Raw genomic sequence first — 27,264 nt, forward strand, 5'->3', positions numbered from 1 at the left:
TACATTTTTGGAGTTCATTCTATGGCCTTAAAAAGACTGTCCTCAGCACAGTAAGATGACCTTATCCTTAGAAAAAATAGTATTGTATGTCAGAAATGTCTTTATTTCCTGACACAGCAGGACAGAAAAGCCACTTTTATTCCAAGGAATCCAGATTGTTCATATGAGACCTAAACAGAATGAACACATCATGACACCACAATACTGATTGTCTGACTCTTGAGATAAGGGTGAGTGCCTAATGGCTATTTTCCAAACAAAGAGCACTCAGTTAAGAACCAGGGTACATGTCAAAAAGGTTTTAAAGGGGAACATTACTCACACTTCAAGAGTAGTTAAAGAATATTAAATAGACCACAGAACTCTATTTCTTCTTTCACTACAACAAGTACAGGGGAAAAAAAATCTCCATATCTATAAATCTTCTGTTCTCTAACCTTTTCTACCTGGACCACCACCTTCTCTGATTCTGAGGACATCTGTGCTGATCCTCAATTGAAATTTGACAGAAATGGCAGCAGCCCACTTCCAGGATTCAGGGACACTCTACTTGGTGTGACCAGTCCCTACATGAGGTCTCTGCCACACCTGAAGTTTCAAAATAATTTGCAGCAAAAGACACAGTGGAAGGTTCATATTTCTTGATCCTTCAAAGCATCTCAACTAATGTAATTTAAGCTAGTAGTTCTCGGCCTGCAAACAGGCACCTAAACTTTTCAATTGCTGGTCCCATTGCCCTTTGCTTCTTTAAAGACAATTCTGATTTTCCCTCTGAGAGATGTTGATCCCATGAATAATTAAAAACTTCCTAACTTGCTTCTTCTCTGCTGTTTGTGGCAGACACTCCCCAGCTGTAGGTTGGAAATGAAAAACTTACCCAGTGCAAAGCCCTTGGCACATCTTGGTGGTTCTCCCAAGGAAAAGGTAATGGGCAATACATTTGCCTTTCTGCTGTTTCAGTGCACTTAATTGTCCTTCTTATCCACCTTTTCAATTAAAAAAAAAAGATTCTTTGAACAGATCTAGTATAGCTTCTTACATGGGAAGCTCTGGAGAGAGTGCTCCATTCTGTGTATGGACAGGTCCTCTTTTAATTAATGCTGATTTTTCTTCTTACTTTTGGTTGCGTCTGAGCATAATTGTTGAATTTGGAAGAGTAGAGCAATTACCTTCTCAGTGTTTCCTCTGTTGTTCTTGGTTGTTATCTTGTAAGCAGTTGTGTGCCTATGGACCTTCGTGCTTGGCTAGCTTTCACAGTTGGATGAAAGTCTTACATTTTATTGCTCAGAAACATTTTCATAAATAATCCAGTGTAGGACTGCAACTGATTAGTTTCTTTCTGGAGGGAAAGATCAGAAAGGTCCTAAAGAAATGGAAATGTCATGTTTCTATGTCAGTTTAAAGGCTGTTCTTGGACCTTGTTGGTGTCTAAGCTACTAAAAACTGAACTGGTCTGTCTGACTTTACAAGAATGTAATCCATCAGAAGAGATCCACAAATAAGTTGGGTTTTTTCTTTTTCCTCCGGCTTAGCTCATTTTCTGAACAAAGTACTATATTGCATTAAATATGTCTCCCACCATTGTTTATTTGCAGACCTGTTCTTTAAAGGATAAGCCAATTTCCTCTCAAATGCAGGTGATTTCTTGTGACTCACTCTGACAGCTGTGACAATCTGTTTGTCACAGAGCTATTACAGCGTCCTGAGTGGGTCGCTGGATGTGAGAGAGAGATGAGAATCTTGTTTTTTGATGAGAAGGCTGGATTTATTGATATATGATATATAATACATTGTAACTATACTAAATAGAATAAAGAGAGAAGTTGCAGATGCTTGCTAAGCTAAGAATAAAAAGAAAGAATCTATAACAAAGTTGTGTCCAGGGACTCTGTCCCCAGCTTGTTCCTGTGATTGGCCCTTCATTATAAACATGGGAACATGAACCAATCACAGGTCAAAATAGGTGCATCCTATTGCATTCCACAGCAGCTGATAACAATTGTTTACATTCTCTTTCTGGGGGCCCTCAGCTTCCCAGAAAATGCAGAAATCTGAAAGAAAGGATTTCTGTGAAAAAATGGCTGTGACACAGAGCTATTGGTACATACCAATTTATTTGTTAAGAGGAGCCAAAGGTGGAGCAGTCTCACAGGTAGTTTAGAACCTTAAAATGTTGCGTGAAGATTCATCACATTACTCTTTGCTTTTGTGGGGTGTTTTAATGATGGTATTACTTTTTAACTTTGCACTTCAGTGAGTTGTCTTACAACAGTGACTCTTACCTGGGAAAAATCCTGCCCTGGAATGTCCCAGCTCTGCTCCATGCTGCAGGATCCAGCATGATTCCATGGCAGTGTGGGAACACACCAGGCCAAGGCTGGCAGTGGGCTGGTTGCCATTCTGGGGTGAATTGTTTCTGGCTCGGTACCATATGCCTGAGGGTGGCATGTGTCTTCTCAGGAAGGACAAATTACTCTTCTTCATGTTTGGCAAGCTCCTGCTGGCATGCCAAAGAGGGCTATATTTAGTACTGGTACTGTTTAGCCAACAAGCTGGGAAAATTGTCATGATGATATGATGAGAGATTTACCAAGGCTGTTTTCCAAGAGCTGAAGAAGACTTGGTTGAAGTGAGTTTTGAATTTCCAGCTTTGAATCTTGCCGCTTCTATTTTCTCTGGGTACAGTACACCCTGCTCCCAAACCCAGGCCCATGGTGTGCAGCTTGAACTGAGCTCATTCACTCTGACTTGGCATTGGTGGAATTCCTACCAATGCTATTCAGATATACAGCTTGGTACCCAAAATTCTGCTCTCCTTGTTCTGTAGAATCCTGGCTGCTCCTGCTCCCCTGGTGACACGTGCTGTCCTGGCTGCCTAAATGGTCCAGATGTGCTGAGAGCAGAGATCCAGAGAGCAGTGGCAGCTGTTCCCTCTTTGCCTCTCATCTGCACTGGGCACGTGCCTTACCCACAATTTATAGAAAACCACATGGGACCAAAGGCATTATGAGTCCTGACACTGCAAGAATTTCACCTCCTCTGTTCCTTTCCCTTGAAACAGCAACACCAGGAACCTCCCAAAGAAATGGAGCAACACCATGGGGTTATCTTATTTCTTATTCATTTTATTTATCTTTTTTCCATCCCAAATTGGCCACTGGAACATTGAGTGTTCAACAAGAGCATCTGAAGATCATTCTCCTGGAAGGCCATGACTATGAGAAGGTCTCAGTTATCCAGTGTCTGTACTAAGTTGAAGTTACATTTTCCACTGGTAATTTACTTTATACTTAGGCTTTGCATACATAGCAGTGTTGTAGGAGGGCAAAAGAAATTACCTCTTATGGAAAAAATAGGAAAATATCCAAATGTAAATATAATTTTATTGCTTTTATTTAGACTCTGTGAAGGAATGGAAATTCATAGGGGATAAGCTAAACTAAATAGGCTTTTTATTAACAAAATATTTCGTGCTTTGCTCACAACTCAGCTCAAGACACATGAAAAAAAGATTAGCAAGGACTCTAATTCTCTAACTTCATAGCTCTCCCTTAAAAAATCCATATGACTGTTTAATTATGTCTTGACACATGTTCTCATAAGCAAAGGAATTTTGGAGTGATTCTTAAAAATATTCACAAAATGTACCTTAATCCTTTGCTTGGCCATTTAAATCTTCTTTTCCATCTGAAGCAAGCGTTGCTTTTGGCTGTTGTAGCTATAGCCAAAATATGAAAAATCGTCTGGGCTTGGGTTGGCTGTGTTGGGATTTTCTCTTCTATGTGGTAAGCAGGAAATTCTCAGGGCTGGTTAATACTGTACATATCCTCTTTTCATTTGCAGTTTTGGTATTGCTGGCAGGATATTGCACAGTGAAGAGCACAGTGTTATCCTCTTTTCCTGTGCGTCCCTAATAAAAATTAGGTTGTTCTGCTGATTTAATTACTGTGAGGACAGCACATGTCCTTAGGAATCTTGTCACAATACTGACATTTCTTGTGGAAGTTTTAAGTGATTTGACACTTCTTATTATAATACAATTTCTAGCTTATCTTCCAGTGAATGAGTGTTGATTAATATTTCTCGGCATTACAAACAAATCACAGCTCTTTTGCTTATTTTCAGTAGTTAAGTAAACTAGGGGAATGTCTTGACAACCCTAATTTGCTGTGCTTGGTAGATGATTGACTATTTTTGTACATTTCTCAGCTTTCCATCCATTGGGCCAAGCAAAATCTGGAGAGCAGGTTGTCTGGGACATCCACCCTGTACAGACCTGTTAAATCCCTCAGATGTTGGTTGTTGACTATAACTAATAAATTCACTGCAGGTCCCTTAGGAAGCAAGCACTGCCATGTGGTAACTCACAGCTGTGAACATTCCTCAGGTCATAAAGTCCCTCTAGTCTATTTCTCTGCCAGGGAGGTATTTGTTTGCATCTTCCAATAGAGCCCTTTTTCCATGAATAAAGTAGCATTAAGACAAGTGCAAGACACAAACTAGTTGTTGGAGGGCAATTCACACTCCTCCTTTTAGCTTGGTATGTGGCTTTGTAAACCATAGATTTTAGGGAAAATGACATGGTAAATTAACAGGAAGCATATAACTCCTGGCAATTTGTAGAGTCTAAATGGCATGCAAAGATGTGAAAATGCACTGGAGATTGAAGTTTCTTGACTGTAAACCACTCCCCTCACAGCCTGCAAGCTTTGTGGGGCTCTGTCACAGCCTGATTTGCTGCATTGTCAGCTCCCAGGTTTGACTGAGTTTGAAGAATTACCATAGTAATCAGCTGTCACAAGCGATGGTTTCTCTGAGTTTAGAAAGAGCAGCTGCCAGTCCCTGCTGTGCTCTGTGTGCTGGGCATTGCTGCCAAGCTCCTTGGGTTCCAGTTCTGTGGTTTTGAACAAAGGAAGCAGTCTCTGGCTATTTCTGACCTTTCTTGTTTAGGAAGTGCACAGCGCTCTCTCCCTGTGTGCACCTTCTGAGAGGGCTCCTGAGTGTCCTTCTCTGTGCCACTGAGGTGTGCTGGCTGTAAGGACCAGCCACTGTCTCTGCAGGCCACACTGCAGGGTGTGCTGGTTGTAATGACAGCCACTGTCTCTGCAGGCCACACTGCAGGGTGTGCTGGTTGTAATGACAGCCACTGTCTCTGCAGGCCACACTGCAGGGTGTGCTGGTTGTAATGACAGCCACTGTCTCTGCAGGCCACACTGCAGGGCGTGCTGGCTGTAATGACCAGCCACTGTCTCTGCAGGCCACACTCCAGGGCGTGCTGGCTGTAAGGACCAGCCACTGTCTCTGCAGGCCACACTGCAGGGTGTGCTGGTTGTAATGACAGCCACTGTCTCTGCTGGCCACACTGCAGGGTGTGCTGGTTGTAATGACAGCCACTGTCTCTGCTGGCCACACTCCAGAGCTGACTCTGTTCCTGCCTTCCACAGTTCCTTAGTAGCCAAGAATACTTTGCTGTTCCACAAATTAACCAGAATTACTAAATCCTCATCAAGGATGGATTGTCCTAAAATATTCAATGTCTCCTTGATCTCATTTTATTTTTTAGTAGGCACTGAACAGTTTGGAGGGGTTAACAGTTTCTCCAAATGTTGTGGGTTTTTCAGTTCTTGTTTATAATTTTCCCCTATGGGCTTATGTGGTTTTGTGCCTTATTTTATGTCTTTTAAATAATTCTCTTCATGGATTTGTGACATTTCTGAACATCTAAAAATATTTCTCTTCCCTTTTTTAATGGAAATGTTGCTACATGAGTGTTTGTTCCCTCATCTACACTCATGGAGCTTCTCCCTGTAGGAGTCCCAGCAAGTTGTCCACTTCCAATGGTGTTTAAATTGTGTTTCAAGGGTTGTGGTGTCCTTTTTTTGAGGTCTTTCTCAAAGCTATGTGAAGTCTGCTGTATTACAACAAACCCTGGCAAGCTGTTATGAGCTATACTTTGGTTTCTAAGCCTTTTTGACAAAATGGTGCATTTAATAATTTTTCTATGATTCAGTTTCAGCAAGTGACAGCCTCTTCTTTTGCATCCCCAGGTTATAATCTCTTGATCTTATAAATAACACTAAGAAATATTTCTTGTAGTTCATAATTGATGCAGTTTTAAATTAAGATATTGCAATTATGATAAAGACTTTCCCAAATATCTTTTTCATTGGCCTATCCCTTGTGAAGATGGTATTCCAAAGGGTGCTCTCTGCAGCACTGCTTTACAGGGAGTACTGAAAATGAGTAACAACTTGCTTCTCAGAAAGTGCAGCTGCTGATGCCACTAGCTAAACTGATCCCAGGGTTGGACAGCATGCATACATGACACTGGGGGGACAGCTAGATGGTGGCCCCACATTATTGCTTTTTTTGAGTCTTGAATGTTCTGACAAAGGGCTGTATTTTGCTTATTATTGCACTTAACTTTCCAGTCAAATGTGTATTCACTGTAAAGTCCTTTTCTACCTTGAGCCCATTGATAATAGTACTCAGGAGGATGAACATAGAGCATTAAACCTGGGCCATTAAAGCTTAGTCTTCCAGTGCTTTGCACCTTGAAGCATACACACACAGCTTTTCCACATTTATTTTGCTGTTTGTTTCCTTGTCAGAGTCAGGAGATTTTTTAGCAAGTTTCTCCAGTGCAGGTGTTGACAGCATGCCCAGCTACCAGTACTTTTGGCATATGGTTCTTTTGCTGACATTCAGCTGTGCATTTCCTGGCTGTAAGACACAGACAGTTTATTCTAGTTTCAGATTCTGAGGTCCAAAGAACAGCAACAAGAGAAGAGAAACGAGGAATTAGGGTAAAGTTCCTGAGCAGCAGCAGAAAAATAGTCATTCATATTAAAGTTTTATCTACCAATTAAAAAAAAAAAAAGAGAAAACATAATGTTTTATAAACTATTCTCACAGAATAGTCCTGATAACATCACTACTTGTGTGGCATGAATCCCATGAAAGGGCCTTTCAGTAACATACTCTATCTGCTGAGGTCTAAACCCTGCAGAGCACACAGTTCATCCTGGCACTTAAACCCTGCCCCTACACCCCCATTTTTGCCTGAGCTGCTGCAACTGAGCCCCCATTCCCCTGGGAGGGCTGAGCTGCACCCAGTGGCCACCTCTTCCCACTGAAAGTTGTTTTCAATCTCCACAGGACCTTCAAGTCTCTGGTCTTGTTAGAGGCCACTCTTCACCCACACTTTGGTTGGTGTTGCAATGACAGAATCCCAAAGACTGTCCTTTGAAGTATTAATGTGTAGCTAATTAGCACGTCCCTATAATTGCCTGTCTTTGCATGACCCATCACCTTGAACTCTCCCTGCCTGGACAGTTATGGTTTCAGACTACTTCAAAGGTACTGAGATCTCTGGGTATTTTTTCTCTCCAAGTAGGCAGAATTACTGTTTTACGGGATTTGGAAAATACATCATATTCTGTGGGAAGGAAACAGGTTTGTAAAACAGAGATGCTGTCATGAATGTCATCAAAATGAAGAATATCTTTGGCTGGAGGGGAAGCATTTCCTGAGGAGACCTGTTTATTTCACCAAGATATTTTCATGCAGACATTTGACAGCTGAGCAGAGGATCTGCCATCCTGCATCAGGGACAGAGTCTGTCCAGGCCAGTATCCTGTCCCTGACATGGACCAGCTCCAAATACTTCAGAGAAAAATGCATTTCCATCATGATAGGAGAGAACTTCCTCATGTGATGAGTTTACTGCCAGTCCCAGACACTTGCTGGTTGATTTGGAGAAGAAGCAGTAGGCTAATTTTTTTTTTTCTTTGTTAATCTCAGGTTGTTTAATAGTAAATGCATCGAGCAAAATTCAGTTCTGGCTAAATCTTGAATTGCTATTGAACTCTTTATCATGAACAGCATTGTGGCAGCATATTTCTTAGGTTATTAAACAGTCATAACCCTCTTAGCCTTTTGCAGGATAATTAGTTTTTATAAAGAAAGATACATTCAATGGCAAAGGAACATCTGGTACAAACTCTGAGCTGTAGTCTTAAAACTGTTTTCTACCATGGGTCATTAACATTTTTATTTTCTTTCAAGTTCCCTTTCAAGGATCTTTTCTGGGTATTCTTCATTACATTAGACTTGACTTTTCTTCTATATCTACTCGTTGTTAATCTTACAAAGAAATGCTGCTATCTACAGTGTATTATTTTCCTTTTTTTCTTCATGCACTTAGTGAGTGGATGAGTGGCTAACTCTGACCACAGGCACTAGACCAAAGGCAGCTTTGAGAGCATGACCAGCACTGGCACAGGGTGACTCCTAATGCTGAACACCGAGTGGCTGCACCCAGGTGTGGGATGTGCTTGCAATTAAAACATCCAGCACTTCTGCCATGCACAGGAATCTTTTGTTAGCTAAAATTAACTGGCACGTATTCCTGGCAGTGCTGCTGCTGTTTCCAAAGTGACAGCCTCTTCTTCTGCATCCCCAGGAGAATACCTGAGCAATGGCACACGCTGCCTTCCCCAGCCTTGCCATGTCAGGGGCTGCCAGGCACCCTCTGAAACAACAAACCCCATTCCAGGGGTGGGAAGGAACGGATCCTGTCCTGTGTCCCCTTGTTTATTACCAACAGGCAGGACATCAGCACCTCTCCTGCTGGGTATGGGACCCAGTGATGCACAGAAAGCCAGGAGAAGCCATGGCCTTGTGCCTGTCTCCTTGTGTCAGCAGACTAGAACAGGTCACCAGTGCCCCTTCTCTCTAAAGAGATGAAGATGTGCACCCCTCATGTGGATATAACCATGGCATTTCTATCTTTGGTCAGTCCTTGTTATTAACTGTAACTGCAGACACACAGTTTGTCTTTCTGTTTTCTCTTCTCCAGAATCTCACTGTCTGTCAAGATTTCAAATATATTAGTACGTTTTTAGGCCAATTCTGGCTTCCAAATGCAGACTGGGGTGAGCACAGCAGGAATCTCTCTCCCTGTTGTCCTCTCTCTAGGAGAGTTCCTTGTTTCTGGAATATTTTTTTTAATATATATTATGTAAGTTGAAATGAGAAGATTAATGAAAGCACATGAGTGCTTTTTTGCAGTTTTGCAGAAAATTCAATGTTGCTGGGATGCTCAAAGAGCCCACCAGACCCTGCAGATGGCATCTCAAATTTCAATTTTAATAATTTTTTCTTTTCAAGGCTACTTGACACAAACTACATTATAAAGTCATTAGCACAGAGTCTGAAATCTGTATAATCCTTGGGACTCGTGGATTTGCAGAATGGTGCTGGTAGTCAGGAGAAAGGTTTATAATTAAAATACAAGAATCATAATTTCCATTGATATTTTTCTAAAGTAATTTGTTCATATCTGTATTTCTGTATCATTGATCACATTTTAGAAAAAAATCTGCTAAACTTGTTAAGTCTCAATACTCTGCTAATGATAGATTAAGCACTTCTAACAAGTGCAGCCAGTGTATTCAGTGAAGATCTAAATATAATTACACTGTACACCTGAGCTCCATTTCAATTTCTCTTCCTGTCCTGGAATATAATTAGGATGGAGCCTTGGGGACACACTCACTGCTAACCAAAATCTCAATGACCTTGCTGGGGTCAAAGCAGATGTCCAGTCACAACTGAGTATGAGGCACTGACTCTAAGAATAGATTCAAATTTCCACTGCTAGGTGCAGTCATGATGTGAATGAAACTACCAAGAAAATACTACAGATCTCAAAGACAAAGTAGTCCTTAAAATAATTTTCAAAAAATAATCTTAAGGCTAACAGGAGACAGTGATGATAATTGAGACCTACTCAGAAAATTTAGTAATTTTCTGCATGCTGTGTTAGAGCTTCTGAAAAAAGTGGTCAGTGGTTAATGACTAATTCACATTTCCTGGTTTACAACCCTTAAAACCAGTTATTTTGTAGGGTCAGTGAGTTTGGGAGACTTGGGATATTGTGGTTCAGCCTCCTGCTCCAGCAGTGGCTCGTGTGCTAAAGCTCCAGCTCTCCAGGCCTGGGATGCCACTGCAGAACGGGACAGGGTGCTCTGTCTGGGACATGCAGATGTGTCCTTGCGCCACCTCCTCCTGGAAAGCAGCTCCTCGCCCTGCTGAGCCTGCCCTGCCTCAAGCCACATCTCTGTGGTGTTTCTCCTTGTCAGGGCTCGCCACAGAACCAGGTCAGTGGTGGGTGGAGGCTCCAGAGGGACACAGAATGCAGCTGATAATCAGCCACATGATCGTGCAGCCCTTTGTAAGGAGATGCTGGTGCCCACAGCTTGCTCTGCAGGTAAAGAGGAGATCTGGCAGCCACTCTTGATCTCCCAGGAGTCAGGCTGGCCCAGAGGACACAAGGCAGCCCAGCAGAGCCCAGGCAGCCCAGCCATAGGCTTCATGGGCAAGGAAAGCAGTGAACAGTCTGGCAATTTGCTCAGCACAGAGGTGTTTCAGGTGTCTGCAATAAACACAATTCAATACAGCACATTGTAAACTGCTGATAAAAATCATCAGTGTAAGTTTAGGGCAGGACTAAATAACTTTCTTCTGGGTGCAGATCTCTTGTAGATCTTTTCCTGCAAGTAGAGGCTGCTTTAAGAGTGCCATTTCCCTTGAAGCTGTGATTAGCATTTATTTCCCCATGCTACAGTTAAATTTAGCACTAGATCTACTTATTTTTTAAAACTAGGAACTTACTAAAATCTTCAGATTTTTCTTCATAGAACGAACCAGGAATGAATAAAGTGCTCTTTGAAAGTGGCAATATTCTATACACATTTTTCAATTACAATAATTGCAACAGACTATTAAATTTCATTACATCTGACATCATACAGAGTTATTAATACGGAACTAAAACAATTCCTCTGAGTGGGACTTTGAATATTATTTCTTACTGAGATTACGTATTCTTTAAGAAACTGGATTAAAATTATTTACATGTATTTTGCACTAAGCTGCTTATTCATGAATAATAATCAAATAAATAAACATATCAATTTATTTCAGATCTATAAAATACATATCTAAAATATCATTTTACAGACAATATTCACCATTTAGTTTGTATTTTAGTATGATCTAAAGCCTATCTTGCACAGAATAATAATGTAACAGAATAACAAAATAGTCTACATTTTAATCTTAGAGATTTCCTTAACTGGGGTCTACCATTTACATCAAAAATACTTGTGCACAGTAAACAATTAAACATCACCATTTCAAGAATAGATTGGCTACATCTCATAACTGAGACACCGATTACAGTACATTTATTAAAAATCCTTCAAGAATGCACTCAGTTGTAGCAGTAGTTAAAATCATAACAGTTCTGTGAAATGATCAAAGCAAATGATAACAGAATTTTAAAATTCAGTTAATCATTTATATGTAATGTAAAGCCCATGTAACACTACAATGAAGGAAGAAATTACATGGGCACAAGTGCAAAAAAGCAATATTATAAGCCATCTTCTCTCTTTGGTAACAATCAATTAGCAAGAAGTATACCATAATAATTCAAGTCAAAGACTAATTCAAGCTATATGTCTTTTTCCTTTCCTACCATAAGCAGACTTGATTTGCATGCAATCTAAAGTAGAGAGTTAAAATTCTACTTACACTGCCCAGTTTTTCCTCTTTCAAGTTTAAATATTGAAATTAAAGACAAGGGGGGTTTTTCTTTCATAAATAGCTTTTCAGTAGTATTGTTTCTTCAGGAATTTGAAAATAAATAGCAAAATATACACAACTTCAAAGATTACATTTAATTCCTTCTAGGTATATCCTGAAAATATATCACCAAGGAATAAATAACTTTGGGTTTTTCAGATATTTGGTAACGTGTCAATTACTCTTAGATAAGGAGTTTTCTCTGAGTGATAAGGAAGTACCATTGCTTTTTCTACAAAGCTTTTCCTATACAGGTGGAATTTTAATAACTTTGCACTAAGAATATAATCTGTAATATAATATGGATGTTACCCACTAAAAAGTACAGTAAAAAAAACCTTGCAAAATTAAACCTTCAGAACTTCATGTTCAAATCTGAGGAACTTCCCAGTAACTATGAAGTTCTCCTGGCAGTCAAGATTGGTTGTCTGTGTGAGGAGGTCACAGTAAGGCAATTTCCCCCAATGGCAGAGCCAAAGCTCTTTTCTACTGACAACATATTAAAAATCCAGAAAGGACAAAATGCCGAGGAAGGGACAAAAGAGAAGGATGTAGATGAAGAACATTTGTGTCTAAACCATCCTGAGACACATATGGATTGTCTACAGAGATTTCACTAAAACCATAGATTTTATATAAATTCTGGTTTTGAAGGACTTGACCCTCATGGATAATTAAGGTCATAGGGGTAGGTTATCATCTTACTCAACCTCCTCCTTATATTTATCTGAAATTATTGCTAAAGAAGGAAAAAAAATCCAAGCCAAAACAGCAAAGGAACTAAAAGAATCCAGCAACTTGAAGTGTCATTAGAAATGGAAAAAAAATATTATCTGCAGGAAGATCTTCTGGAGGGGCAGAGTAAAGTCCTTGCCTTTTTACAAGATCCATTTAAGCTGCCAAAAGAGAAAAGGCAATTTTGATTGCTCATTTATTCATAATTCAGAAATAACATGTAGGTTCACTAACCTCCTATTCACACCCACAGTTAATTTACATAAAATATTAAGCAGAATGCTTTTCTACTCCTTGTTTGATTCCAAGCACAAGATGCAAAAACCAGTTAAATTGCACTGTCCAGCCCTTATCTCTGCAAACCTCTATCTGATCAAGAAAATGCTTTTTGGCATCTTCTTCACTTTTCCCTACTGTCAGTGCTTCCCTGATATATTCAATATCCTCTTTGCTGGTTAATTGGGGCATTCCAGTCATCAGCATCATGGAGAACAGGATGATCAGCAGGTTGGTGTGGTGTCGGAGAGCTAAATAAGCCTTCACACATACGTCCTGTGAGAGAGAAGAGATTTTTGTTAATTGAGGAGATGGATTGAGAGGGATGGTGTAGGGATTTCACAGGACTCTCATTAACCAATGCCATTCAATCACTCAAGTGTCAGTGACAGGAGACCCAACAGAGCCATTCAACTGAGTTGAAATGTGACACAAACTTCTGCACCTGCTGCTCAGTGTAACTTCATTCACCACAGCTTGGGGCAGCAAGAACTGTTTGGGTGTACAACAAACAGCTCTTAATACTACATTAATTACTAAAGCATAAAACCTTAGCCACACCAGAATTTCACAAGAATTTCTCTACCATATAACCTCTTTCTGTGGCTGTTAAAAGAGACAGCAATAATTCCCTGTCTTCCTTTCCTGTTGGGATGTTTCCATTTAAAGACTGTGGCTGGCAAGCGAGACTGAACAAAGCAGCACCTCCAGGGGATTGCTCTTCATTTTCTCTAGATGTCTATTAACTGTGCAGTGGTGACGGATTATTTAACAGGGAAGATTTTCAGCCTTGGTGTTTAAGGAATTTTTCTAGCTGACAGCTCTAGTCTTCAGGCATTCTGCCTTGCTGCAGGATTTCTATCACTATGCACTGTCATTCTGGATTCCATAGGCGTTTTTTAGAGCCTTTTCATTTTCATGTATAAATAATCTGTGCTTAACAACAGAACTTTTAGAAGAATGACATTTCTGCAGCTTGGAAAAACATGCAATGCTTTAAAAACAATTATTTCCTGCTAAGAGACTAATACATAAATTGAAATTATTACTTCTTATATTAAATTTATAACTAATTTACTAGCAGAAATAAGAACAATGCAATGAAGACATCAATCATCAATCAACTAGAAATTGGGTCTGCAATGCAGTAATGTAAAAATATGAAAAAAATTTCCAAGAAGGTTGTTATTATTTAAACCACAGCTGAAGCAATGCTAATTTTTACCCAATTAAATATTCAATTTAACCTTTCAACAGCTGTATATTAAGCTTTTGAATAATGCTTGGGAAATCCAAGTATTTTAATGTAAACGTCCAACAAATCCCAACAGCCCTCCAGAACACAGGGAATTTTTTACAAGATATATGGTTTTTTTCTTCTCTGAAATAGGAAGAAGTGCACAAATAATCTTAACATCTATCACTGTTTACATCAGCAGCACCAGGACCCCCAACTAGACAGGTTAGGCAAATACAAAGGAAGGAAGATGATACATTGAAGATCTGTCTGTACAATTTCTTTTTTTAGTATTGCCTGGGAACTTAAATCTTTTACTCTATTCCCAAATAAATTCTGTTCTGAAATAAGATTATACTTATGAACACCAGTGTCAGTTTAGTTCTAGCACAGCAAAAGATTAAATGCAATGGTCAAAGCACAGCTTACAATAGAAAGCACAATCACCTTATCACAGGGAATAGCTTCTTTCCATTATAGCAGGAGAAAAATTTATTTTTTGTAATTCTTAACTTCAAACAGAGAAATCTTGTCACAAGAGTTAGTCTGTGTTTTGTTACCCTTGAAAGAGATGAAAGGTCTTTATAGTTATATCAAAGAAGGTTTTACATTTCTGTATGGATGATGTATCTCACTGCTCTGGGTGTCTGAGACAGAAAAACAATTATGCAGTCAAGAAAAACCTGGTATCACTGCATCTCAAAGGCAATCCTTCCAGGAATTCAAAAGATTTTAAAAATCTGCATCTGCCTGTTAAAGTTATTCATTCAGACAGGATCTGGATGTGGTTTTGCATTAGTATTTTCCAAGAAAAGGAATTTTTACACTTCTGAGAGAGGCGGTGAGAACCAAAAATAGCCCAGATGATAGGTGTGTGTCAAGGGCAGGCACATGTTTACTGTGGGATTGAGAAGAAAGCTGATAACTCATCTAAAGCCAGAGGCAAAATGAGAGGAGCTGAGGAGAAAGCAAATTGCCCAACAGGAAAGAAAAGAACAATCATTCTGAAAGCCTGAAACTGACCTAATTATTATTATCCTAAAATCCAGGCATTTTTATAATATAAAGTGCCCAAGTTCTATTACATAGGCCATCCCTTCCCTGTACAGTATACTCCAAATAAGTATTTCTCAGTGATGAATTGAGTACCCTTTTACTTTCTGTGACCTTTGTTTGACAATCAAATACATGAGATTTTGTAATTAAATAAATTCACTCTTCTGCAGTGAACTTTGGTCAAAGTTATTTGTCCTTTTAACCTTCTCCATCATCTGCAATACGAGATCTGGCTAACACATCTGTATGGACTATGTCCAGGGAATAAAAAAGAAATAAAATTTTATAAAAGTAGATTATTAAGTTAATAAAAACACCCAAGACTGTACAAAACAAAGGAGTCTTCTGAAGTACAAACTGTTTAAATGTAGTAAAGTACAAAATAATGAGAGATGTTCTTAAAAATTAATGAAGGATAAATGCTGAGACTTTTCCATTAATACTTGAATGAGTCAGCAGGCAGACTGAATGAATCCCTCAATATTAGGAAATATGATGAAACAAGTCAACTGGAAAATGAAACTACAATTTTCAGTTTTTTTAAACTCTGTCCATGTAATTAAAACCCATACTTTTTTTATAGCCAAATATGTGATGCAAATCTTGCTCTGTGTTACTCTTTTACTTGTATAGAAGTATTTTATTTTTTACTGGTCTTTGAGACAGAAAAGACTTTTAAAGTACTACTGCAATAGTGGTATATAAACAGTAGCTATTGCAGCAGAACTATACATGAACTTACATTTTTTTGGTCAGTTTATTGTTGTCTGTGCCTAAACCATGTCACTTAAAATGCCCAGGTCTCCCATCACCATCAAAACTCACAACAGTAAAAGCAATTAATCACCTTTTATCTGGCCAAGGACACAAGTGGAAATGACATTGGTGCTATCACAGCATTCCTAAACTGTGCATTACTGGGATGGTAGCAGTACTTAGTAACTTAGAAATTAGTACCAGAGTAACAAAAAGTTTATTTAGTCAAACCCAGGACTCTATGATGGAGGCATAATGTATTGAAGAGAGGCTATGACCAAACTTATTTCCAATTGATTTTGGTGTCTGGGCTACTGAAGCAAAGGTCAGATTCTCTCTAAAGAGCTGGACGATCCATGTATATGAAAACATCTTTACCTCACTGCAGACACCTTTCAATTCTCCATTAGCACACTTTCACACTTCTATTTTCTGCTTCAAGAACAGAGGTCTTTGAAATTACATACCCCAGAATGGTGCTTCAGTCCCACACCTGTACATGACTTAATAGCTGTGGCAACAGTATCATTGTTGTACACAGCACAGCTCACAGGCTTCCCTGAGAGCATGGGCTCAGCATTCCCTTCCAATATAGTTCCCTTCCCACAGTAGTTCCAACCCATGGCAAACCCCACCCTAACATCTTTTGATCTACAAGTTTCCTTCAAAACACTTCCACTGTGATAAAGGCAGACCTGGCAAAAAAGAAAATTCAAGGATTGCAGCTGGTTCTTTAATTATTTTCAGAAGTTTCAAAGATCATTGGTTCTTCTTTGCATGAGTCCTCTCCACACATGGCCTCTCCCTTTTGATTGTCTCTGGTGGACAATGTGATTTGTCCTAACATAAGGATACCATAAGGTGGGAATTGCAAGAGGATCCAAATGGATCCCCATCCATGGCAGGGAAGCCTGCAGGATGTGTCCAGCCCAAAGATGGGTAACACTCATTTTTGGATGAGTGAGTAAAAGCATTGAGATGCATCCACACATGGAGACAAAATGCTGAAGTAACTGCATATGTGTTCAAAGGGACATAGTCACCATCCAACAGGAAGGACCTTAATTAAGGTACTGGGAAACCAGACTCCATACTGGGACTAATTCATCCACAAGGAATCCAGAACATGAAATTCAGTCTTTGGCTTTGACTCACTCCACAGAAGAATTTTTCTTTTAATATTATAAGGAACTTGCTTTCTAAATCAGACACTTTACTCAAAGTCTCCAAAGACTTCAGACATACATGTACTTTTGACGAACCATGCTCCCATTAATTTCATTAAACATAGGAACTGCATACTAAACTCCCTCTTTGACCAGGTTCTACACTAGCTCAAATAATCCCAACAGGTTTGAAAGCACTAAATTTCAAATAGAAGCAATAGAACAGATTTTTAATGCCCCTTCTTTCACAGTTAAATCTATCCATCCACTTCACAAACCACCATCTGAAATAGCTTAGGGTCACTACAGATTTTTACTCAGATGCAGCAGTCCAAGTCCCAGAACTCGGGGCCAGACTCAGGAGGGAATAACACTGGCCAAGACAGCTAAAGAATGCCTCAATCCTGCTCATACTCCACAGAGGCTCTGCCTAGAGCCATGAGCTTCTTCTAATTGCACCAACACTGAAGCCCTCTGCAAAGTGTTTTCAATCAAGACAAGAAACAAAGAAAGAACTGCTTATCTGGTCTGCTGCTAATGAGCTTTTCAGTTTGCCTTTGTGAATGTTTGAATTCTAGTTCCCATAATTGTACAGATCATTTTTTCTCTTAGTTGGGCCTAAAATATCCCGGAATCATATTATGATTCGGTACATTTTATTAACATAATACCCAGGAGCCTAGATCTTTGAAAATCAAAGCACTAATGCTCATTTTAGAGGGTAAAAAAATTGCTTAATTGATTTGCAGCTAAATTCCCATTCTTTTACCTGAAATTTGTGGAAATGGAGACTTGTCTTCTTTCCGGAAGTTCCCATGACATACAGAAAATCTGGAGTCAGCACAAAAGGAACTCTCTCCTTATTAATTCCAAGGAAGCTTTTATAATTCCCAAGAATATGGCCAAAATCAATATGGAAAAGGTTACCTTCATAAAGAGAAGAAGAAGTCACATTCACACAAATAAAATAAACTGCAAAGAACACTTAGGTGTATTCACAGGAGTTCCAACCCCTTTTTTTCAGTACATATGATCACTCTTAAGTTCAGCAGAAAAGACTATTTTCTTTCTTTTTCTGGGAAATAAATAATTCTGTCCTCTTAGCAAAATTACTTTTTGTTTATCTTTGGCAGTTGTTAAAAGTCTGGCAGAAGCTACTGTACTATCTAAACATACACTCACAGCTTTTCAAAAATAACCAAGGAAAGCTTGTGCCTCATCCCCGTAACAATCAGAGCATCACTACACGGAAAAGGCTTGGGGGTTATGTCTCAAACACCCATGGGATTCTGGCACTACCCATCTCCTTGGCAAATGTCATTGACTAGAACATGCTTTCTCCTCACAGACCTTCATTAGTGATTTCTAAACCACTCTGTGTGTTCCAAGTCTGCATTGTCACCCTTTGGATAGCTTTGAGAGAGTAGCAAGGCACCAGTTCCCACAAAAGCAATGAAAACCTCTCCTTTTAAGGGTCACTACACCTACAGGACTGGAGTGTGCTGCTCCTCTCCACATTACTTTATTACTTTCACTGGCACTCAGGAAATGGATACAAGAGTATGGTTACTTAAAAACACAGATTTGTAGTAGTGGCATATTTATTAAAAAAGATAAAATATCTAATTATATAAGATGATACTTAACAGTGATCTGTAGGTGGAATATCCTTAAACGTTCCAGATTTTAAGCCAGCTTTCAAGTTCCCCCAGCCTACCAAATCTGACTCTCTGCAGACCTCTCAGACCGAGATCCTCCTGGCCCCTGAGGCTCAAGAGAGATCCTGTTAAAGACTCTGAGGCAAACCTGCTCATGACCACAACAGAACAACACCTCTTTTTCAGTTTCTGTCTATTGACCCATGCCTCATGTTCTGCCATCACATTATATTATATATACATCACATTATATTATATATAATGTTGAAATTAAAGCATTTCTTAGTCACTTCTTCCCCAAGGGCTTCTACTGAACTTTTTTACTGTAGTCTTCAATTAGATAATTTCTGCCTTCAGGGTACTTCTTCTCTCCAGCTTTCAACTGATAAAACTTTAATATAATCAATAATAAATATTCAGCTTTCTAACTATTTTCCATCGCTTACCAGAGACTAATTATGAAGTGAGAGGATCATGAAACTAAAAGTGAATTCCTTAGACTAAATAAAACTCCTCCATATGTAGATTGTTCAGGGGTTCTTTCCATAGGTAAGTAAAATTAAGGATGAAACAATGTGCAGCTATGGAAGTAACTCCCAAAGTTTGGAGTACAATAAAACTGAATTTCTTCAGGAGTATATAACCATCCCACAAATTTTAGTAGGTAAACAAATATACTCCATGTACACCTATTTCCTAAAAGTTTTTACAACAGTACACAAAGCAACTACATTCCTCAGAGATGAAAACAGTCCAGCAACATCTGAATTCTGACAGAATTCAGTTCCACTGAACACTGTGAGAATCACAACCACACATCAGATAGATGAACAGCTGCCTGCTTTATAAAGTTTTTTGGTGTTCAGACCTTAGATGTAGACAGTAAAAAAAATTTGGTTGACATTTCTAATGACTTAGTTTGTATGAAACTGCTCCCTGGAAAATAATGGCATTATTAGATAGATATCTCCAGCCTGTATGAAGGCCAACAGGGGTGAAAATACATTTCAGTGTTACTTGACCTTGTAAGCACCACTGACAGAACTGGTTTGTGTCTCTTCATTCATTGTTAAATGCACTATTTATTAAAATGAAACATAAATCTAGTGAAGTATAGACAGTCTGCACATCTATGAAATTCTCAAAAAAAACAACCCACCTGTTTCTGTAATCATGATGTTGTCGTTGTGCCTGTCTCCTATTCCAAGTACAAAGGTTGCCACACAGTATCCAGCACAAGAATAAACAAATCTTTCCACAGCTGCCTGAAACTAAAAATAAAGCTTAGAGATGTTACATGCTTCAATGCTAGGTACTAAATGCAACCATTCTCAAAGTTATGTACCTTTCTGTTGAAATGTATCTACCAACACTTAGGCAAACTGTTCTATAAAATACAGCACTGCACAACAGAGACCAAGCTCACAGCCCTGCACTGCACCCCCTGTGCTGGCTCTGTCCCTCAGCACAGAAAAGCAGCACAGAGCAGATCACACATTCTGAGGGAAAAAATGTGGCAGAAAGCTGCAGTGGGTCAGTGGATGTACACAAGCAAAGGAGTTGTGAGTACAAAACCTGCGCCTGAATCCTCTAAAACCACATTGCCTTTCAGTACTCTTAGATGTCCTCTCAACCTGCTCCTCATGTATCACTTTTAACTTCCATTGATAAAGGAGTGATTTCAGAAGCATCCTGTCTCTCAGGAGCTTGGCTGCCAGCTGGATGCTAAAGGCTCATTCATAGACACCCACAGCTGAGTGCAGGGAAAATGAATGGATTTTTCAAAACCCCACAAGTAACAAACACAAATATATGGGCTCAATGCTCCTAAATTAGTAGGGTGCAATTTAAAATCCTTCCTAAAAATTCAAAGAACTCACCTTCTCTTCAATCATGCATCTTTCCTTGAGCCACTGGTTTAATATTTCATCCTTAAATGCACCAGTGTTCCCAACTGTACTCTGTTGAATTTTGGCAATTGTTGTAGCATCTTTCACAATTTCAATCATTCCTTAAGAAAATAAGGAAAAGGTTAGAAGAAGGTATTACATTTTTATCAAAGCATACTAAAAATATTCACAATTAAATTTTAAAATGTGTTTAAAAACCAACTGCAGGTCTTCATAGGTTGTGAGCAGAAATTTATTTGACAAGAAGCAATGGTTCCTGTTCATTCCCAGCTGAAACCAGACAGAGTTCATAAAGAGCCTGGCATCAAAATTCCTCCTCTTTTAAAATGGATGTATCACATGATGAGTGGGGACTCACTGCATAAAGCTTTTCCCAACGAGAGGGAATATTCCTGTCTTGATCCCAATTCACATTTTCCCCAGCTTCTCTCCAACCTAACAAATACAAGGAGCTGAAGAAAAGCTTTCATTTTGCTGCAGTCTAGGAATGCAAGTCTTGCCAGGGCTGTGACAGAGGAATAGAGCTGGCCCTCCTGCAGTAAATCCAATTTAGCTTAAGTGTGCATTTACACAGAAAACTCAGAAATCCCAGTGCACGGCAAGGTACAGCACTGGGATTGCTGGTGGAAAGCTCTGGTTGTCAGGGCCATGGGGTCTGTCCCTAGATTGAACAGACCCTTGCCAAGGCACACTGGCACATCACAGCAATACCATGCAGAAACAGGGCCTTGTCCTGCTCCTGCCAGCATGGCATGTGACAGAGAGGAAGCTAAAGGGAAATGCAGAAACACACGCTGCAACACAACCCTGCACTGTAGCCAAGACTAGCAAATGCAGTCCAGACTGGGCATGCCTATATGGGGGAAAGTCAGATTTTAATTGAATTTATTTGGTAATTGGAAATTTTTTTTTCCCTCTGGTTCAAGTTCAACAGTGTCTTCTAGCTTCAGCTCCAGTTCAGAGATAAGCAAGCAAACAAAAATATCCATTTCTCTCCAAAGCAATTCAAAGCAGCTTCTGAGTTGATTTCAACTTAACTGTCTGAAGCAGATAAATTTCTTTCTAATCATAATCCCACCCTTCTGCAATTACTGAATGATGTGCAAATTTTCCTGTAACAGAGTAACAACACAGCAATCTCTTCCTGCCCTCTCTGCATGGCTGAATTCATGGCTGAATACCCCTGGAGGTATTTTCTTCTGTCGTTACAGTGGCCTGGATATGTTTGCCATAAAACTATGGTGGAACTATGACCTCCAAAACCCACCACCAAGACCACCAAATTTGCAAGCTTTGCATTTTGATCTCAGCTTGTCAAGCTTCAAGCTGTTGTTTTTCTCCCGGGTGTGAGCTGCAGCTCCCATTCCAGCTGTTGGAAAAGCTTTCCCTGGCTGTGCTCACCAATCTCCCTCTGCCGGCCAAGAGCTCCTTGGCGGCGGGGGAGCAGAGCCGGCTGGCTCAGGAGGTGCCAAGGACAGCAGGTCTCAGCTGGGCTGCATCCAGCTGGGAGGGAGTGCAGCAGGAAATGCACCATGCAATGTGTGTCTGGAGCTCTGTGGTGACTCTTCTAAAAGCCAGCTTGAACTTCTTGTTTTCTGCAGTGATGCTGCACAGTAAGTAGTGGTAATTGCCTCCCAGAGCCAGGAACATATGGACATGTCAAAGGGAGAAAGAGCAGGGTGTGACCTTGTACCAGTGATACAGAGAAGAGAAAGTCCATCCTACACAGGCCTGCTTGGCACAGCAGTGGAAAGGACAGATGCTTCCAAAACTACAAACTGCACTGGATGCGATGTCTTTAACAGAATGAGAATGCTCTATGCAGGAGGGGGTGCCAGCCTCACATATAAGACACTCATTTCCCTATGCTCAGTGTAGAGTGGGGTACTGGCCTTGTGTCAATGCACAGAAACTGCCCAAGTTCCATGGGAGTATTAATAGAGAGGGAAGAAGCAGCCTGGAAGAAGACCACATGTGAATACTGTGAAAGAACATTTGCATGCCACTACTCTTTGGTTCTGCTCCAAACAAGCATAAGCTCTACATCAAAGTGTGCCACATTGGGCATTACTAATTTAGGCTGCAGGTATTCTCAGTAAACCAAGCAGAAGTGTTAATATGATTAACCATGCCCCTGCTGTGGTGCTAAAAAAGTACTAAATTCTTACAGCTCTCCCATACCTATAGGAAAATCAAATATTATTTCCTTGAGACAGAAGAATGGGGAATCAATTAAGAATTCAGGAAAGAATAACAGAAATCTGTAACTCAAGTATGAAAATGCTAGAATTACTGGCAGAATTCCTCCTTATTCCTTCATTTTTTCAATACATTACATTTTCTTGAGATAATTTTAAACAAAATTAAATCTGATCCTAAAAAGCTCTTTAAAAATTAGATTTAAAGCTTCTAAAGAAGAGAAACCCCCTGACTTTCCTTATATTTATAGTTAGTTAGCATTTTGATGTACAATTTTCCATTTTCTTTATTATTAAAATTCTATCAATAAATATCATTCAATTTTAAAACATTTCTATTAGGAGAAAAGAAACTCTCTTATGTCACACTATCAGGTATTTTGTCAGTGAGTTTGGGTTTTCTGAGATATCCTGAAATCCAAAGGATGTTAAAAAATTTTATGTGGCAATGGATTTTAGAGAAGAAGTACATTACATAAGTATATTAAAGAGTTATAAAGAGTCTTAATTTTATTGGGAATTCTTACTTGATTTCTTTCACCACACGTTCTGAAAAATTGATCATCTCTGCTGCAGGAACTAATGCCCAGAGAGAAATATTACCTGAGTATCCTGTTAAGTAATGTTGCTGCTTCTATGTGGTATAAGGTATGAAGCTTTAGGTGAGGAAAAAATGTAAATGCTTTGCTCTTTATTTTATTCCTGTCAACACATTAAAATACATCTTGAATAAGTCACTCACTTTCACTTATGTTTCATACTAGATATTGTTTTTAAAGAGGAGCTTGCAGCACAGGCCAAGCCATTGCACAGGAATCACAGCCAGTAAACAGCTGTGCTACAGCTCAGGGAGGGGCAGAAACCACTGCCAAGCTGCACCTGAAGGCTGCTCACAGCAAGTGTAATAAAGAGCTGCTTACCTCAGGACTACAGCATGTATTAGAATAGTTCTCCCAGATCTTCTGTAAATATGGTATTTTGAATTTCAAATCACAGTAAGTGTGATCACATACCTATTTTGTTCCCGGTAGAAATGCAACCATATGGCAACAAACAGAGATCCAAGGATTCTGCTTCCCAAATGGATTCCATAATTCGAAGAATCTAGTAAAAACAAATGGATATGCTAAGTTATTTCAAATTATTTCAACATTACAGATTACTCATACAAATAACACTTCTAAGACTTCTAAGATGGGGCTAAACTTACTTTGCTATTTAATTAAGAGATGCATACAGAAAGTCTGCAGCCATTCAAGATAATCAGTTATAGAACCAGGGTTTATATTTCTTCTTCTGTTCTGCAACCAGTAGATCTTTACTCTTCTATAACGTATTAATAAATATACAGTATGATTTCTACATAAGGTAAGATTGAATGTGTTAGCAAGCATGCACACTTTTCCCCATTAATACCTCCAAAGCCCTAACAAACCAGTTGTCTGAACCTAGAGTGACACTAGCTACTGATTTTTCATTTGCTAACTTCACCCACTGCATAAATAAAAGATAAAAACACTTCATCAGAGAAACAGGGCATCTTGCACTAAGTAAGATTCTGTCTCTAGTGTCATGGACATATTTTCTGAAAAATACTTTTGCTAGGATTTTTCTCCTGAGAAGCTGAGAGGCCTCAGAAATGAAATGTAAACAATAATTATCTGTTGCTGTGGAATGCAGCAGGTGCATCTTTGATTGGTCTGATGTGGATTGTTTCTACTTGATGACCAATCACAGTCCAGCTGTCTCAGACTCTGGTCAGTCACAAGATTTTATTATCATTCCATTCTTTTCTTTTCTAGCCTTCTGATGAAATCCTTTCTCTTTCTTTAGTGTACTTTTAGTATATAATTTTCTTTAATATAATATACATCATAAAATAATAAATCAGCCTTCTGAAAAATGGAGTCAAGATTCTCCTCTCTTCCCTCATCCTGGGACCCCTGTGAACACCACCACACTCTAGAACACTAAAATGTGAAATATGTCTGGCATATGGCAGGAAAAGCCAGGGTAGCTGTATGCACTGTGTCTGGTTGGGATGAAGTGCCTTTTCTTCAGAGCAGTTTGTAGGGTGCTGTGTAGGGGGTGGCCAAAGCAGAGCTGGGAACACACTGATGTGCCCATGTCCCAGCTGAACAGTGCCTGCTGGGTGCCAAGGCTGCCAGTTCCTCACCCAACTCACTGTGACTAGATTGGGGTGCACAAGAGATTGGGAAGGGACACAACCAGGGACACAACCTGAACCAACCAAAGAAATATCCATGCTGAACAATGCCATGCTCAGCAATAAAACAGGGAGCAAGGGCTTATGTAGGTTAACTATCCTATGTGCAGGGACTGGCTGGGAACTGGTCCACCCATGGGATGTGGAGTGACTGCCTTAGCACCACTTGTTTTGTTTTCTTCCTTCGTTCTTCCACATCTCCTTTGTGTATTAAACCACCTTTAGCTCAACTCACAAGTTTTCTTGCTCTTCCTCTTTTTCCATGCCACCAGGGTTAATCCATAACACAGTACAACAAAGATGAGCCAGTGCTGATGTCAGCCTTGCCATACAGAGTTTTAAATACAAAAGACAACCTCTCATTTCATATGGACAGTGAAGACGAGGTATAGACACTTTGGAAAAGCAAAATTATTTTAAAATATTTTAAAATATTCATGTTATCTTTTATAAGGTTTAGCTCTCATACCTGTAAAATTAGCATGTCCTGACGGAGGTCATCTCCATGTTTGAAGATGATGCCTATGGTTTCATTTGACAGAGCTGTTGGATCTGCACATTTAAATTCAAGCCAGAGGGGTTTCTTCTTGGACGCCATTACTTTACATTTTTCTATCTGTGAAAGACATGCTTACTGTTTCCTGATGCCAACATCAACCCAAGAAACCTTTTTAAGAGAATAGTTTACCAGCTTCCACTCAGCTATACCACAAGCAACACACTGAAAGCAGATGTAAAGGAAGGAGTTCAGTTGCCACAAAAAGCCTCCTTGAACCTACACAACTTTTAACCATGATAAAGGAAAAAGTGTATTTTAACTCACCAAAAGTGGATTTAGCTTGCTTCAGACAAATTTAAAACAGGAATAGAGATTCTGACAAACCTGGAAAATATGGCCCTTCACAAGGGCACTCTGACAGGTGCTTTGCAAAACCAGAAAATTATCATTGTCCAATGCAATTTACCACATCATCCACCCTTCTGACTTCTAGCAGCTACATTCCAGATTGCTTAATTCAATTCCCTTAGTAATGTCTTAAAATTCATGGGGGAAATGGCATTTTTGAAACTAATTTAAGGTAATCATTCATAAGATAATAGATTCCCTATTTAATTACATTTTCAATACTGATAAATTCAGATGTGAAACTGCAGTATTTTAAATGTTTTTTTTTTTCATTTATTATGGCTAAGACAACTGTAGTATGTCTGACTTTCTATTCTGGAATTCCTGATTCATTGTTGAACATTACTATGTACAACAAAGCCATCTAAAATTAAAAAAAAAAAAAAACAAGCAACTGCACATCAGTGTTTGAGAGCAGATAGAATTCATTATATAGGAGTATTTTAGTATATTCATATTTCATCTACATTCTGAGCCTGTAGTTTTAAACAAAATAGTTTTTACCATCCTCATTTTCAAAAAGGAAAGAACTTTTAAAATCTTCAAACTTATTTGAAACTCTGATTTTGTTTCAAATATTTGGTTTAGACTTAAAAAATTTTAGGTTTTAAAGATTATGGACAAACAGTACGTGTTAGAATAGACATTAAATGAAAGCTTAGTTGGTTTTACCAAACATTTTTATTCATATAGTTTGGAAAAAGAAAAGCTAACACATTGATTCTTGGACATCCTTTGTAAATCTATTGTTTAGTTCATCTAGGAAGGTCCTGATAGGACTGAGTATTTCCTAAGTGAAGAAAAACTAGAAAATCCAGAGAAATCTTTTTTATTTTAAAACCTACTTTCTGTCAAAGTTGATGATTTCTGCACCAAAAAATATATATAAAAGAAGACTAAAGAGAATATACAAAACGCTAACAAGAAAATAGTATTTAAGAAATCACAAATTACTTCAGAGTAAGAAATGTCTGAATTGGCTTCTGTGCTGACAGGGCTTCAGCCTTGCTCACCTGAAAGGTGTTTCATTATCTCAGATTGAAGACAGACCAGTTTATAGCCTGTCTTCCAAGGCACAGGTTTATTTAACAGAAACATGGCCATATCTAGACAATACCTGAGCATTTGGAAATTCCTTAAATAGTAGGGTTTTTCTGTCCTCAGCCAGGAGAAAATAAAGGGGTTCTTTTCTTGTAGGGTTCTTGCTGCACATGAAGTGAGTCCAAGGATCTTGACTGTGCTTCCTTACCCAGACCTCGCATTGCATTTTAGATGCATGATCCAATTTCCTCTCACTTCACATCTGCTGATCTATGAATCTTTTTTTAACTCTGAGTCAACATACTCAATTGCAATCTCACCACAAAACTGAAGGCAGCAATATAGAAAAACCCAAGTGTTTCTTAATGTATTTCTAACAAAATCATAATGTACTTTCTAACAAAACTAACACAGAGATACTGAAAAATCAGAGATAGCAGAGGCA

The 27,264-nt window shown here is 39.1% G+C and overlaps 1 protein-coding gene across 1 annotated transcript in view; it reads right to left on the reverse strand.

The window, feature by feature from the left end:
• Window positions 1–10,984: 10,984 nt before the first annotated feature.
• PIK3CG (phosphatidylinositol-4,5-bisphosphate 3-kinase catalytic subunit gamma) overlaps window positions 10,985–27,264 on the reverse strand; it is a 33,127-nt gene continuing 16,847 nt past the window's right edge. The window contains exons 6-11 of the mRNA XM_058805222.1: window positions 25,341–25,487; window positions 23,658–23,748; window positions 20,417–20,547; window positions 19,696–19,807; window positions 17,648–17,805; window positions 10,985–12,939 (exon numbers count right to left, since the gene is read on the reverse strand). Coding sequence (XP_058661205.1) covers window positions 12,658–12,939; window positions 17,648–17,805; window positions 19,696–19,807; window positions 20,417–20,547; window positions 23,658–23,748; window positions 25,341–25,487 — 921 coding nt within the window. The 3' untranslated portion in view covers window positions 10,985–12,657. The remainder of the gene's footprint in view (window positions 12,940–17,647; window positions 17,806–19,695; window positions 19,808–20,416; window positions 20,548–23,657; window positions 23,749–25,340; window positions 25,488–27,264) is intronic.

Source organism: Ammospiza caudacuta, chromosome 5, assembly GCF_027887145.1.
Source record: "Ammospiza caudacuta isolate bAmmCau1 chromosome 5, bAmmCau1.pri, whole genome shotgun sequence".
NCBI lineage: Eukaryota > Metazoa > Chordata > Aves > Passeriformes > Passerellidae > Ammospiza > Ammospiza caudacuta.